Raw genomic sequence first — 13,813 nt, forward strand, 5'->3', positions numbered from 1 at the left:
GCTGAATGGCTGGAATATTGGAGCCTCTCTCCTTACAGTCTTTCATTCTCCAGGGCCTCTTTCCTTTCGAAGTCTTTCAATCTCTAGGGTATCTCTCTTCCTCTCTCTCTCTTTTTAAGTGGCCTATCTATCAGGATAACTGGACTTCCATGAAGGCTCAGGTCTCCAAGAAGACAAAAGCAGAAGCTACAAGGCCTGTTAAGGCCTAGGCTCTGAAACCCAAAGAATATCATTTCTGCCACATTCTGTTGGCCAAAGCTAGTCAGAAGGCCAGCTCAGATTCAAGAGGAGGGGAAATCAGCTTTACCTCTGAAAGGGAAGAGTGACAAAGTCAGACTGCATAGGGCACGTGGGGTGGGAGGACTTGTGGCTAACTCTGGAAACAGTCTACCACAGCAGATATGAGGAAAAGTTAAGAAATGCAATGCATGCAGCAGCATCTGCTCACAACGAGATTTACACTCTTTCTGGACTAGAAGAGGTCTGGGTGAGGTTCCTTTTTCCTCTCTGCACTGCTCAGGGTTGTATGCAGACTGACTAAGAGTGGGGACATAAGAAAGCAGTGGCTTGCTTTTTTTTTTTTTTTTTGAGGAAGATTAGCCCTGAGCTAACATCTGTTGCCAATCTTCCTCTTTTTCTCCCCAAAATCCCAGCACATAGTTGTATATCCTACTTGTAGGTCCTTCTGTTTCCTCTATGTGGGACACTGCCTCAGCATGGCTTGACGAGTGGTGAGTAGGTCTGCCGCCAGAATCCAAACCGGGCTGCCGAAGGGGAATGCATGAACTTAACTGCTACGCCACCTAGCCAGCCCCCAGCAGTGGCTTTCTTTTGAGCAGAAAACTGGTCATGAGGAATCTGGAAAGAATCCCTCTATAAGCAGATCATGCTAAGTGGCCCTCCTGTGTTCCTAAAGTTTGCTTAATTTACTAAGTTGTAATAATTTACCCAAAGTGAATGTGAAAGCAAAGACTTCTGGGAGCTGCCCTTGATTTGATTGACTTTCAGGAGCACCCGTGCTACTTCTTGGGCTTCCTTTGTAGGTGAGAGGAGGCAATCCAGGCCTTAGGTATCCCAAATTCTACCAGAGACTGAATCTTTTCCACTAGAAAATCCTTCCTTTCCTAGACAAAAATGCTTATATTATTGGGGGGTTGACCTGCAGAATTCTGTCTTTACGATAAATCAACCCCCTTCATTTTCTTATAATTTTATTTATTTATTTATTTTTTCCCCAAAGCCCCAGTAGATAGTTGTATGTCATAGCTGCACATCCTTCTAGTTGCTGTATGTGGGACGCGGCCTCAGCATGGCCGGAGAAGCGGTGCATCGGTGCGCACCCGGGATCCGAACCCGGGCCGCCAGCAGTGGAGTGCGCATGCTTAAACGCTACGCCACGGGGCCGGCCCTACCCCCTTCATTTTCTGCAAGGCTATATCCAGTACTCTCTTTCTCCCCCAAGACTATTTAATTTTACTGCTATATAATTTCTATAAATTTCATTTCTATGTGTTAAGGACCTTGAAAGAGATAGTGATCTTATAACAAATGAGGGATTCAGATTTGTCAACAATTAACTCTAATAGTGCTATAATATAGCAATAATGGGATTATCTTACTCCATTAATCATACATGTATCTAAACATAGGGCCACACAGGATACATCCCAAATGAGAGAACAAAAGCATCCTTCTCAACTTTCTTGAGGGCAGTTGCTAAACCGAGGTTATTAAAGGAGGCAAAAACTCTCAGGTAGAGCAGTCCCCTTGAGTAGTCTTCCATGATCTCACATTAGCCAACTATCCCAAGAGTATTTCAGCTGAGGAAGATACCATTTTTGCTTCTAATTACATGTAGTCCTGAGACTTAAATGTCTAGAGATGTTCATGTGAGCCCATATTCATTTCTATATCCTTTTCTTCAAGGCTCATATACAAAGTTACACATCTCAAAAGATAGTGTGAATTACCTAGTAAGTAAATTAAATTCAGAAAATGAGATGGAAATGAATATTTTGATTACTACTAAATCTCCATGGTACCTAGCACATAGTAGTCACTCAATAAATATTTGCTGAATGGATGAAACTGCCACTTCCAATACACATACATACATCTTTCCTCTCAATAGCCTCCCTTCATATTCACCCCTTCCTTCCCATTATTATCCATAACTAGCTTCTGAGTTAATTAAAGGTCCTATCATCAAACAGTTACAATAGGTTACCAACCATTTTCCCTATCTCTAACTCTCCTTCCTCCCCATCTCAAACCAACTAGAACAGTAGATTAATCTTAAAACACTCCCTATTCACAAACCTTAAATTATTCCCTGTTGTATTCTTTTTTTTTTTTTTATAATTTTATTTATTTTTTTCCCCCAAAGCCCTAGTAGATAGTTATATGTCATAGCTGCACATCCTTCTAGTTGCTGTATGTGGGACTCGGCCTCAGCATGGCCACAGAAGCGGGGCGTCAGTGTGCGCCTGGAATCCAAATCCAAGCCGCCAGCAGCGGAGTGCACGCACTTAACCGCTAAACCACAGGGCCAGCCCATTCCCCCTGTTGTACTCTGAATAAGTTGCAAGCTCTTTACTCAGGTAACATGTACCTTTTGCAATCTGGCCTCAAATATGGAAACATAAATATCCTCCCAAATTCCCAAATATAATTCTCTATGTTCTAGCAAACTAACCTGGATTAGCAGGACATACAACTTGCTTTCCTAACTCTAGCATAGACCTTTGCTTTTATCATGTCATTGGCCTGGAATTCTCTCCTATAGCTTCAGTGAAGCTATAGCTGTCACTTCAAGCCTGAACCTTGATGCCACCTTCTTTCCAATGCCTTCCGTGGTCATCTTGGCTTGGAGTCCTCCTCCTCTTTGCAGTGACATTTATTTGTTAAAGCCTATGCTCACGCTGCCTTATGCTGTAAAGATGGTTTGATATTAATAAGCTGGGTCTTAGTTTCTTTACCAGAAGAGAAATGCTCTGAAAACCGGAGCCATGCCTTTTCAAGCTATTCTTTCTGACACAGTGTTTGGCATCATGTAGCCATTTGATAAATCAGTGGTTCCCAAATACTTCCATTCAGAGAACCCCATTTAAAAAAATAAAAAACAAAAAACTTTTGTATTTAAAAGTTTATTACACATACAGAGAAGTGCACATACCAAAATGTTTGGCTCAATTAATTTTCATAAACAACATACTCATGCATCCAGCTCCCAGAGTAAGAAACGCAATGCAACCACAACCTCAGAAACCCCTCTAGTGCCTCCTTATGAGGACTTTATTTTAATGTATTACATATCATACTTGTAGATTTGGTGTAAGTAAGAAGAGTGAGAATATGTAGTTGTAGACCCCTTATAATATCTCTGCTCCATCATTCCTCGTTCTCTCTCAAAGAAGCACAGATACAAACACACACACCCATAGACTGGAAACCAATGTAATAGCTATATCTTTGTAAATGAATGCATGGAAACATAAACCTACAACATCTTCAGTGGAAAAAGTATATTAGTATCAAACTGTCAAAAGGAATTAGTGATCCTTCGTTTCAAAAATCTGTACGACACGTGCTGCTCTACGTGTACGTTCACAACCCAGCTCAACTCACAGGACTCCCCTCTTGTATTTATAACATGGCCGCATGCGCGTCTGCAAGCAACATGGCCGCTCTGCCAGGCACCAACATGGCAACCACAGCCTCACCGCACCCGGAAGCACGCGAGAGTTCCAATAAAAAATACATCCGCCATTCTGCCAACACCTAAGGCGGCTCTCTTTTGAGCTTCAAAGAGAGCGCGAAGCCGGAAATGACCTTTCCATCTAGCGCATCTCCCGGGATTTCTTTCCGGTTAGCCTTGGGTGTCCGCGTGAGAATTGGGTATTTCCTGGAGCTGGGACTGGGAGGTGCTAGTTCGCCGCGCCTGATTCGAGACGTGTCTGGGTCGGGAGACTAGGATGTCGGACACGTGGAGCTCTATCCAGGCCCACAAAAAGCAGCTGGATTCGCTGCGAGAGAGGCTGCAGCGGAGGCGGAAGCAGGACTCGGGGCACTTGGGTGAGGCGCGGGGCTGTCGGGGCCGATGCTTACCCGGGGAGGGCGGGAGGGAACCCTGGAGAAAAAGACAGCTCCTGAGTCGGTGCCGTTCCCCAAGCGGCCTTTTCTGTAACACCCCGTGCGTTGGTGCTCTTCTCCTCCCCCTGAGCAGCACAGACGCCGCGCCCTCCGGCACGTAGTCGCGGTTCCTTCCCACCTCGGGACGTGGTACGCCCAGTTCTCTTTCCCGGGACGGGCGCCCCGGCCCCACCCCCGTCCTCCTTGCTGACTCCTAAGTCTACCAGAACGTCGCCTTTACTAAGGCCTCTCAGCTACCTACCCCTCGAAGCAGCAGGTCCCCTTTTTGTTGCTCCCATGGAGCTTTGTTCTTCCCTCGGTTATAGCTACTATTTTGTACTGGTCATTTCTTTGCAACTATGGACACCGTGAGAGCAAGGACTGAACCTTTATATCCACAGCGCCCAGGTCAGTGGCCCTCGGTGTTGCTAAATGAGTAGAGGAACTGGCATTGTCTTTAGGTATTTACATACCGAGCAGGAATCTGAAAATATTTGTTTTTTGCTTTTAAACTTTTTCTCCCCTCCCGTTGCCCCCTATGTCACAGTCAAAACTTGAAGGAACCTCAAAAGATTGTCAACTCCTGCCCACCCCCTGTCGCCAGTACAAGCCCTGAATTATTTAAGGCAAATCAACTATAAAGATCTGCAAGGATAGTGAATCCAAACCACCCTTGTGGTAGCTTGTTCCAATGTTTAGTAGTATACTCGAGTCCATCTCTAAATCTTGTCTTAATACATATGAGGCCCGTGTGCTCATATTGTGGCCCCTGGAACTAGAAGATGCCCTGGCAGGACTCTGACACCATAATAAATAAACATCTATTGAGTATCTACAGTGTGCATGAGTTCCAGTTAGACAAAAATAAGTAAGATATTGTCCCTGCCCTCGAGGAGTTTGAAATTTAGTTGAGGATAAAGGATTAATACTTACAAAAAGTTAGAAATACAATATGATATATGTAAAATGCCAAATGAATGAGTCCACAATGAGTTCAGTGAAGGGAGAGGTAGCAAGAGTTGGTTTAGTCAGTGAAGGCATCGGGGAGGAGTTGGCACTTGGAATTTGGTCTTCAGGGCTGTATAGGACTTAGATAATTACAGAGAAGTTAAGAGGGCAGGGTGAGTAGAGGAAGAAGTGCAAGTCGTATGATCAGGGATTAATTAGTAGTCAAGCATTGGAGTAGTTACTGAATTACCCAAGAGGGAGAATTTTTTTCTTGATAATATAAACTTCAGTTCCTTTGACGTCTTGTTGTAGATTCAATTTTCTGGTTTTTCCTTATTCTTTGGTTTCCTCTGTTTCTGAGACTTTTATTTTATGCAAATCAGTTTTAGACAGAAAATATAACACAATTACATCTCTGTCATAGACAAATGACCCAGTTGCTTCTTGATTTATCACAGACTTCTGTTACTGGGCTTAAGTACCTCATCAACTTTTTCACATACAGTATTCTGGAAGAAATGATTGAGTCATTTCTCCCTATATATGTGTGTTCCTGAAAAATTGCTTCTGCAAAAGCCTGCATTAAAAATAGCAGGGCTTATAGAAGAAATAGCTTTAGAAGAAGCCTGTTCAAAACCTCTGTAACTTTGTTACTAGCGCCCTTACAATATTCTACTAAAAATACTAGCATAGTTAAATCTCCACTGGTGTTTCTACCTATAATGAAAGTCATTCCATCCCCACAGCCTATATACCCTGGGGCTCCTACTTCCTGCTTCCATCCAGCAGTCTTGTTTTTGTTTAACCAAGGGAAATGCCTTTGCAGTTTATTCATCTGAACTTGTAGCTTCCCAGATAGGTTAACATAGTGCAAAGTGTAGCACTTCTTGAAGCCACTAAACCAGACACTTCTATTTTTTAAAAGGCATTTCTGTAGGTTTCTCACCTTTTTTCGTTAAGGTATTCATGTGTTTTTGAAGTTTTTTCTTTAACTGTGAGAAAATTTGCCCCTGACCACTTCAGAACATTAACATGATGAGAAAAAATCATGTATGAACCAGCAAGTTTTCCATGTTATTCTGACATTCCCTTATTTACTAATTGCATATGAGCTGATTTGCATTGAATAAATACATTGTAGGAAATCAGATTTTACTTGGATAATATTTGAGAGAAGGCAGAGAAACATCTGTTCTGTGGACTGTGTTGTAGAGGTCCTCCAGGTGGTCATCAGGTAAACAACAGTGGGACGTGGGCTATCCGGATGAGTTGCTCAATCAGCAGAAAAGAAGAGGGGCTAATGGTTCCATTCATTTATAACTAGAAACTCACCAATTTACTACATTTGGACACTGTAGGTTATTCAGTTTTCAGTGTACGTTATTTCAGTAGGAGGTAATGTAGTGTAGCCTTGTTCTGTCACCTCCCCATATTCTCCACATGGATAGGCTGTCACTGCATTTTAGTACCCTCGGCCTCTTGCAGTGTAGAAAGATGTAAAGCCTTGGGTAAGTGCATTTCTTCTAGGAATATTTATTTAATTTGAGTATGGAGTAATTTGTTTTCCCTTCAGCAATGGCAATTGGAAAAGGGGACCTGAGGATTCAAGTAGTTGTTTGCTTTAACAAAGTGATCTACAGAGTTAATTTTTTAAAAACCACTATATCAGTGTACTACATCATTGACTACTTTGTGTTCAGCTTTTTCTGTCATTTTTGTGACAAATGACATCTTTTATCTGTAGTTTGTGGGTTTTTTTAATTCCTTAACAAGTTTATAATTATTCCTTACTATACTTCTGTACACTTCTCCATTTCTAAATTCATATTCTTTAGATGAATGAATCTAATTGCTTGTAGTCATTTTAAGTTCCACTTCACTTTTCCATGGTTTTAACCACACTTTGGTATTAACCAAACTTTGTGCATATGCAAACCTAACCACTAGAGCCTTGATCCTTTATCCAGGTCCTTGCTAAACATGTGTAATAATTTTGACAACAAGATTATATTCTCCCTTGAATATAAATATTCTTTTTTGGATGTAAAGATCTCTTGACTTGTACATCCAGCTAATAATGCATGGTTAAGACTCCTAGTACATCCACCTAATAATATGGTTAAGACTCTTGTAAAGGTATTTTTGAGGTAATGATTAAGCATATATTGTGTTCTGTCCCGGAGCTTTGGCTGGCCTATTTGGTACTGTGGGAATAGGTAGAGATGGAACACATAAATTAACCCAGCCCAGCACTGTTCTTTCTTTCAATTATTTTGGTTATTTTAAAGACTATATTTCTTTGAATGTTAGAATTCTTAGGAAAACATCTTGAGAGTTTAATATTTCATCTGTATTTTTTTGTGTGTGTGTGTGAAGAAGATCAGCCCTGAGCTAACATCTGTTGCCAATCCTCCTCTTTTTTGTGAGGAAGACTGGCCCTGGGCTAACATCCGTGCCCATCTTCCTCTACTTTATATGGGATGCCGCCACAGCATGGCTTGAAAAGCGGTGCCTTGGTGTGCGCCTGGGATCTGAACCTGCGAAACCTGGGCCGCCAAAGCAGAGTGTGTGCACTTAACCACTGTGCCACTGGGCTGGCCCATTTCATCTGTATTTTAACTAAATAATCACAGATTTTAGGCTTTCCCAAAGGTAATATTTTGTCCTAACTTGAGTTTCTTAAATCTTATTAAGGTTATGATGGTTACCCAGCTTGTGAAGTAGTAGAGTAGATGATAAAAATACAGTTAGGAAATATCACTTGGGCTTCAGCAAAGTTTTGTAAGATTTTGGTGTTTGAGTGTTAAAGTTCACATCATTTTAACCCCTAACACTCTCATTTTGTATACCCTCTGATGTCCAGTGGCCTTAATTCATTAAAATTCAAACTCTACTCCCCAAAATCCTCTGAGCCCAACTTAGGTTGTTGAAAATATTTCTGGATTTTTAAATTCACATTGATTATATCAGTTGTCATTTAGAGTGACTGAAGGCAGGTGGTATGGACCTTTAAATCTACCATGCTGCTAATTTATTTACTTTGAAGCACAGCAAGGACAAGGAATTAGGAAAACAATTCTCACTCAATAAACAAAAGGTAAGTGGTTCCCAGAAAATCCAGGATTATCTTGCCAAAGCAGTGAATACTTGAGTATGATTGAGGAAAGTTTATCTAGTGCTAAATTTGGTCAGAGGATTTCCTGCATGGAATGAAAGAACTGTGTGCTGTGAATACTGTAGAATTTGACTCCTGAGGAATGTATAGACTGACAGTGGTTCCCCTTTTTCATTTTCACTTCTCTTCATTCCTAGATCTACGGAATCCAGAAGCAGCACTGTCTCCAACCTTCCGTAGTGACAGCCCAGTGCCTACTGCACCCACTTCTGGTGGCCCTAAGCCCAGCACAGCTTCAGCAGTTCCTGAACTAGCTACAGACCCCGAATTAGAGAAGAAGTTGCTACACCACCTCTCTGATCTGGCCCTAACATTGCCCACTGATGCTGTGTCCATCCGTCTTGCCATTTCCACGGTAATGACCTGATAAGACAGGGTTGGGATTCACCACTTCTTTTCTTCAGTTCATGGTCCGTGTCTTATTGCCCTCCCCTCCTTCCCTAGCCAGATGCCCCTGCCACTCAAGATGGGGTGGAAAGCCTCCTACAGAAGTTCGCAGCTCAGGAGTTGATTGAGGTAAAGCGAAGTCTCCTACAAGATGATGCACATCCCACCCTTGTGACCTACGCTGATCATTCTAAGCTCTCTGCCATGATGGGTGCTGTGGCAGAAAAGAAGGGCCCTGGGGAGGTAGCAGGGACTATCACAGGGCAGAAGCGGCGTGCAGAACAGGACTCGACCACAGTAACTGCTTTTGCTAGCTCTTTGGCCTCTGGTCTGGCCTCTTCAGCATCAGAACCAGCCAAGGAGCCAACCAAGAAGTCAAGGAAACATGCTGCCTCAGATGTTGATCTGGAGATAGAGAGCCTTCTGAACCAACAGTCTACCAAGGAACAACAGAGCAAGAAGGTGGGTAGATGGAAGTGCTTTCACACACACACTTTGAGTTATAGTTTTGTTTGAGAGGAATTTACCCTTAGGGCAAGGAGCAGTTCTTAGAAATGAGGGTTTAGAGCACTGGTTCTCAACTGGGGGTGATTTTGCCTCCCTCTTTCCCCCTAGAGGACATTTAGCAATGTCTGGAGACAGTTTTGGTTGTCAAAACACAGGCGTGCTACAGGCATCTAGTGGGTAGAGGCAAGGGATGCTGCTAAGCATCCTATAATCATAGTAGGACAACCCCACACAGCACACAGTTATCTGGCCCAAAATGTCAATAATGCCAGTGTTGAGAAACTCTGATTCAGAGAAGCTTTGTCATTGGATCTGTTTGGAAGAATCACCAGATCAAGAGAAAAGGAATCTAAATATAGAATCCAAATATAGAAATAGAGAAGAAAGGAGAAGAATACTGGAAGATAGTCATATGTACCAATAATTATGGAAATTGATGATTAAACAGTATGAATTGGCAGTGTAGTAGTTCTGAGTATATATTGGATCCACATGAGTTCTCATCCATTTGCTACTTCTAGCTGTGTGAACCAAACAAGTTAGTTACTTCTCTTGAGCCTTAATCTTCTCATCTGTAATGTTGAGGATAACCAGCATACCCTCTCATAGAGTTGTTGCATAGACTCTAAGCTAAACAGTAAAGTGCTTAGCACTGTGCTTTGGTTCAGTACCTAAGAAATATGTGTGGTTTTTGTGGGAACGAATGCTTTCCTGGGGAGGGGAGGTTAGCTTAATGCTTAACAGTAGAAACCAAGCTTCTTATATTTTAATTGCATCCCAAATGCAGATTTGTGAGAAAGGACTAAACACGTGACAAAGCTCTTCCAGGGCTCCAATTTTCCCATATTAAGTTAGCTCATTTACCCCTTATAGGACATAAATGTCAAGTAGTATTTACAGAGGTGGTTTAAGGGCTAATTTTATCTACAAACCCTTTAAGTCCAAGGCTGCTTCTGTCACAGGTGAGTCAGGAGATCCTAGAGCTATTAAATACTACAACAGCCAAGGAACAATCCATTGTTGAAAAGTTTCGCTCACGAGGTCGGGCCCAAGTGCAAGAGTTCTGTGACTATGGAACCAAGGAGGAGTGCATGAAAGCCAGTGATGCTGATCGGCCCTGTCGCAAGCTGCACTTCAGGTCTCTTGGGAGGGGGAGAGGTGGGATGGGTCTCCTAGAAGTAATCATTCCTTTTCAGCACATTCCTTCCAGTCATAGGGGTTCTGTCTTTAATTCTGTTATTTAGTCTATGGTTTGTCTAAGACCTCCAGACTGTGAAGGTATACTTCTAGAAGTAGTGTTCTACAGGAGGGAATACAGGCTGCACACCCAAGTAGATACGAGATTTTTTTTAAATGCTCCTTGCAAAAGCAAGCCATCTCTGTCTCTGAGCTCTTAGGTCAGTGTTTTATTCTGCTCTAACCAGCCAGCCCTTCCTTAGTTCCTGTCGTAAGATAAGGAAGTTGAGTCTTCGCTCAGAGAGGAATTATAACTATTCTTTAGTATAAATTACGGATTTTCATGCTATCTGCCTCCTTTCTCTGAAAAGTCTTGGAGAAGCTCTAATGATAGAGAATATCAGGAGAGGGTAATAAGACAGGAAATTTTGAAACCATGTGGAACTTGAACTGTGGGATCTAACTTTGGAACACCATCTTGATTCTGGTGCTCCCTTTTTATTTCCCCAGACGAATCATCAATAAACATACTGATGAATCATTAGGTGACTGCTCTTTCCTTAACACATGTTTCCACATGGATACCTGCAAATATGTTCACTATGAAATTGATGCTTGCATGGATTCTGAGGCTCCTGGGAGCAAAGACCACACGCCAAGCCAGGAGCTTGCTCTTACACAAAGTGTTGGAGGTGATTCCAATGCAGATCGACTCTTCCCACCTCAGGTACTTGTCTGCTCAGAAAACTTTAACTTATGGACTTGTATCTGAGTAGGGCAGCCATACATGTAGGAGAGCAGAGCATAGCCAGCAATCTGTCTTGCTGACTGGGAATGGAGTGGGATAGATATGCTTATAAGGGGGTAGGAAAATCAAATGGAAAAGAGGGACTGGGGCCATGAATCTGAGAGTGAAGGAAGGGAAGATGACCAAATACCACCTCATGCAGTGGATCTGTTGTGATATCCGATACCTGGACGTCAGTATCTTGGGCAAGTTTGCAGTTGTGATGGCTGACCCACCCTGGGATATTCACATGGAGCTGCCCTATGGGACCCTGACAGATGATGAGATGCGCAGGCTCAACATACCAGTACTGCAGGATGATGGCTTTCTCTTCCTCTGGGTCACAGGCAGGTAATGCAGTTCAAAGATATGTAGGTATGGGCAGATACAGTACAGAGTGAGTACTGGGTGGGAATAAAATCCTGGGTGTTCCTAGCCTTGCTATTAAATTTATGACTGAGTCAGCCTTTTTTTCCTACTGAGACCTAATGCCTGTTTATAACACCTTGAATTCTATTTAACTCTACATTTGTTCCTTGTGAAAGGTAAGGCCATTGAAAATACTGTTTTCTCTGTTCATTCTTAGATCCATCCTATTGCCCTAATGGTGTTTTGCATGTTCATGTTCACTGAATGTCTACTGAAAACAACACTTATCTGTCTTGAAGGGAGAAAAAATGTGTGCATGGATGTAGCTGTTTAACCCTTCTTTCTTTCTAGGGCCATGGAGTTGGGCAGAGAATGTCTGAACCTCTGGGGGTGAGTAGCGATCATTGAGTTGCTTTCTCTTGAGGGAAATACATACATAATTGCTGTAGTTGAGATATGGGTTCCCTTGCCCCAGAGTATTCCCTATGATTCCTTGCCTCTGTAGAGTAGATGGTGCTTCCCCTAAACTGTGAAAGCCTGAGTAAAGCTCTAGGTCTCTTTTTTCTGCTCCACAGTTATGAACGGGTAGATGAAATTATCTGGGTGAAGACAAATCAGCTGCAGCGCATCATTCGAACAGGCCGTACAGGTCACTGGTTGAACCACGGGAAGGAGCACTGCTTGGTGAGCAGCAGTGGGGCCCAGTAGGTGGAGCAAAAGAGGAATTGGTGGATTTCTTATTGAGAAAAAGTTCAAATGCTGGGGTTTCATAAGATAATCTGTTCTGTGTGGTGAGCAGGTTGGTGTCAAAGGAAATCCCCAAGGCTTCAACCAGGGTCTGGATTGTGATGTGATCGTAGCTGAGGTATGTGCTTCCCCAGGCATCCAAAGCTTCCACATTGTAATTGGTGTCAGTTATTCAAGTCAGGTGTATTCTTATCCCAACTTCTCTCATTTGGATTATAAACATAAATGGAAAGGGCTAGAAGTGCAATCTTGGGTAACTTAAAAGTAACTAGAGCCTTTATTTCCTAGGTTCGTTCCACCAGTCATAAACCAGATGAAATCTATGGCATGATTGAGAGACTATCCCCTGGCACTCGCAAGATTGAGTTATTTGGACGACCACACAATGTGCAACCCAACTGGTAAAGTGACCAGAGAACATTCTAGCCTCCAAGGCAAAACTCTGTATGGTCAAGGACAGAAGTTAGTAGAGCTCCACCTCACATTCCCCTAGTCTATAAATGGGTTTCAGAGGATTCATAAGCCACCTATGCTTGTGTTTAAACTGTTTTATGGGACTCTACAACATTTCATTGGAAACCCAACAGGTTTTAGGATTCAAACCACTGCTCTCTAGGATCTCCAACTCTTAAAAGATCTTCCTCAGTTATCCTAATAGGATGTATTGAAGCTGCCCCCTGGTGGTTACTAAGAATCTATTTATAATCTGTCAACAATTTTAGTATCTTTCATCCTGTTAGCAGAGCTTAAAGGACATGCTGCTAGTATTTTATTTATCCAAAGAATACTCACTGGTAGCATCAACTTTGTGAAGTAGGCCTGGTTTGCCATGCTTTAATTCCTAACCAGTCATACTACCATATACTATTTTAATATTAAGGTCTTTTGAAAAGAATTGGCATGAATATCTGATGAGATGATAGGCAGTCTTAATAAAAGTTATGCATCTTTTAACAATATTAAGTCTTTTAATGCCAAGATTTTTGGTTTGCTCCTTCTTTCCCATTGCTTCAGGATCACTCTTGGAAACCAACTGGATGGGATCCACCTACTAGACCCAGATGTGGTTGCCCGGTTCAAGCAAAGGTATCCAGATGGTATTATCTCTAAACCTAAGAATCTATAGAAGCACTTCATCACAGAGCTAAGCATCCAGAGCCGTGGCTCCAAAGGCTGCACCTGAAAAGTAATATTTGTACAGTAGTTTTTTTCCTTATTTAAATAAAAAGTTTGTATTGTAGTTGGGATTTCGAGGTCAAATTCTGGCTCTGCCACTTAACAACGTGTGATCTTGTGTAACTCATCTCTCAGTATGACTCTTTATATGTAAACTGGGAATATTAGCTACCTCACTGGGTTGTTGTAAGGGTTCAAACTAAATGAATGCATGGGAAGCATTAAAATGTTGATTATAATGCACAGGATCAAAGTGATTAGCAGTTAGTACTACATGAACATTATAATCAAGAAGGGGTTCTCTGGGATAGCATTTTTCAAGGTAAGATTTGAATTTCACTTAAGGTTATCAGCATGCTCTAAACATTTGCTTATTCTGTTAGAACTACGTGACTTTGCCAGTCTATTAT

The 13,813-nt window shown here is 42.1% G+C and overlaps 1 protein-coding gene across 1 annotated transcript; it reads left to right on the forward strand.

Annotated features, from left to right (window-relative positions):
• The first annotated feature begins 3,852 nt into the window (after positions 1-3,852).
• Positions 3,853-13,474, forward strand: METTL3 (methyltransferase 3, N6-adenosine-methyltransferase complex catalytic subunit). The gene is made up of 11 exons (XM_004421268.2): positions 3,853-4,074; positions 8,392-8,609; positions 8,699-9,103; positions 10,111-10,286; positions 10,835-11,051; positions 11,275-11,462; positions 11,832-11,870; positions 12,056-12,164; positions 12,280-12,345; positions 12,516-12,628; positions 13,242-13,474. Exons 1-11 carry the CDS (start codon positions 3,975-3,977, stop codon positions 13,351-13,353), a joined length of 1,743 nt encoding a protein of 580 aa, XP_004421325.1. The 5' UTR covers positions 3,853-3,974; the 3' UTR covers positions 13,354-13,474.
• Positions 13,475-13,813: the final 339 nt, after the last annotated feature.

Source organism: Ceratotherium simum, chromosome 3, assembly GCF_057802395.1.
Source record: "Ceratotherium simum simum isolate JZ-2026a chromosome 3, ASM5780239v1, whole genome shotgun sequence".
NCBI classification, from domain to species: Eukaryota; Metazoa; Chordata; class Mammalia; order Perissodactyla; family Rhinocerotidae; genus Ceratotherium; species Ceratotherium simum.

Excerpts from the sequence above, each read along its gene's own strand:
- METTL3 (XM_004421268.2), top strand. The coding sequence starts at position 3,975 with ATGTCGGACACGTGGAGCTCTATCCAGGCCCACAAAAAGCAGCTGGAT. Across the intron at positions 9,104-10,110 it reads AGGAACAACAGAGCAAGAAG|GTGAGTCAGGAGATCCTAGA; the intron begins GTGGGTAGATGG and ends CTTCTGTCACAG. Across the intron at positions 12,629-13,241 it reads CACAATGTGCAACCCAACTG|GATCACTCTTGGAAACCAAC; the intron begins GTAAAGTGACCA and ends CCATTGCTTCAG.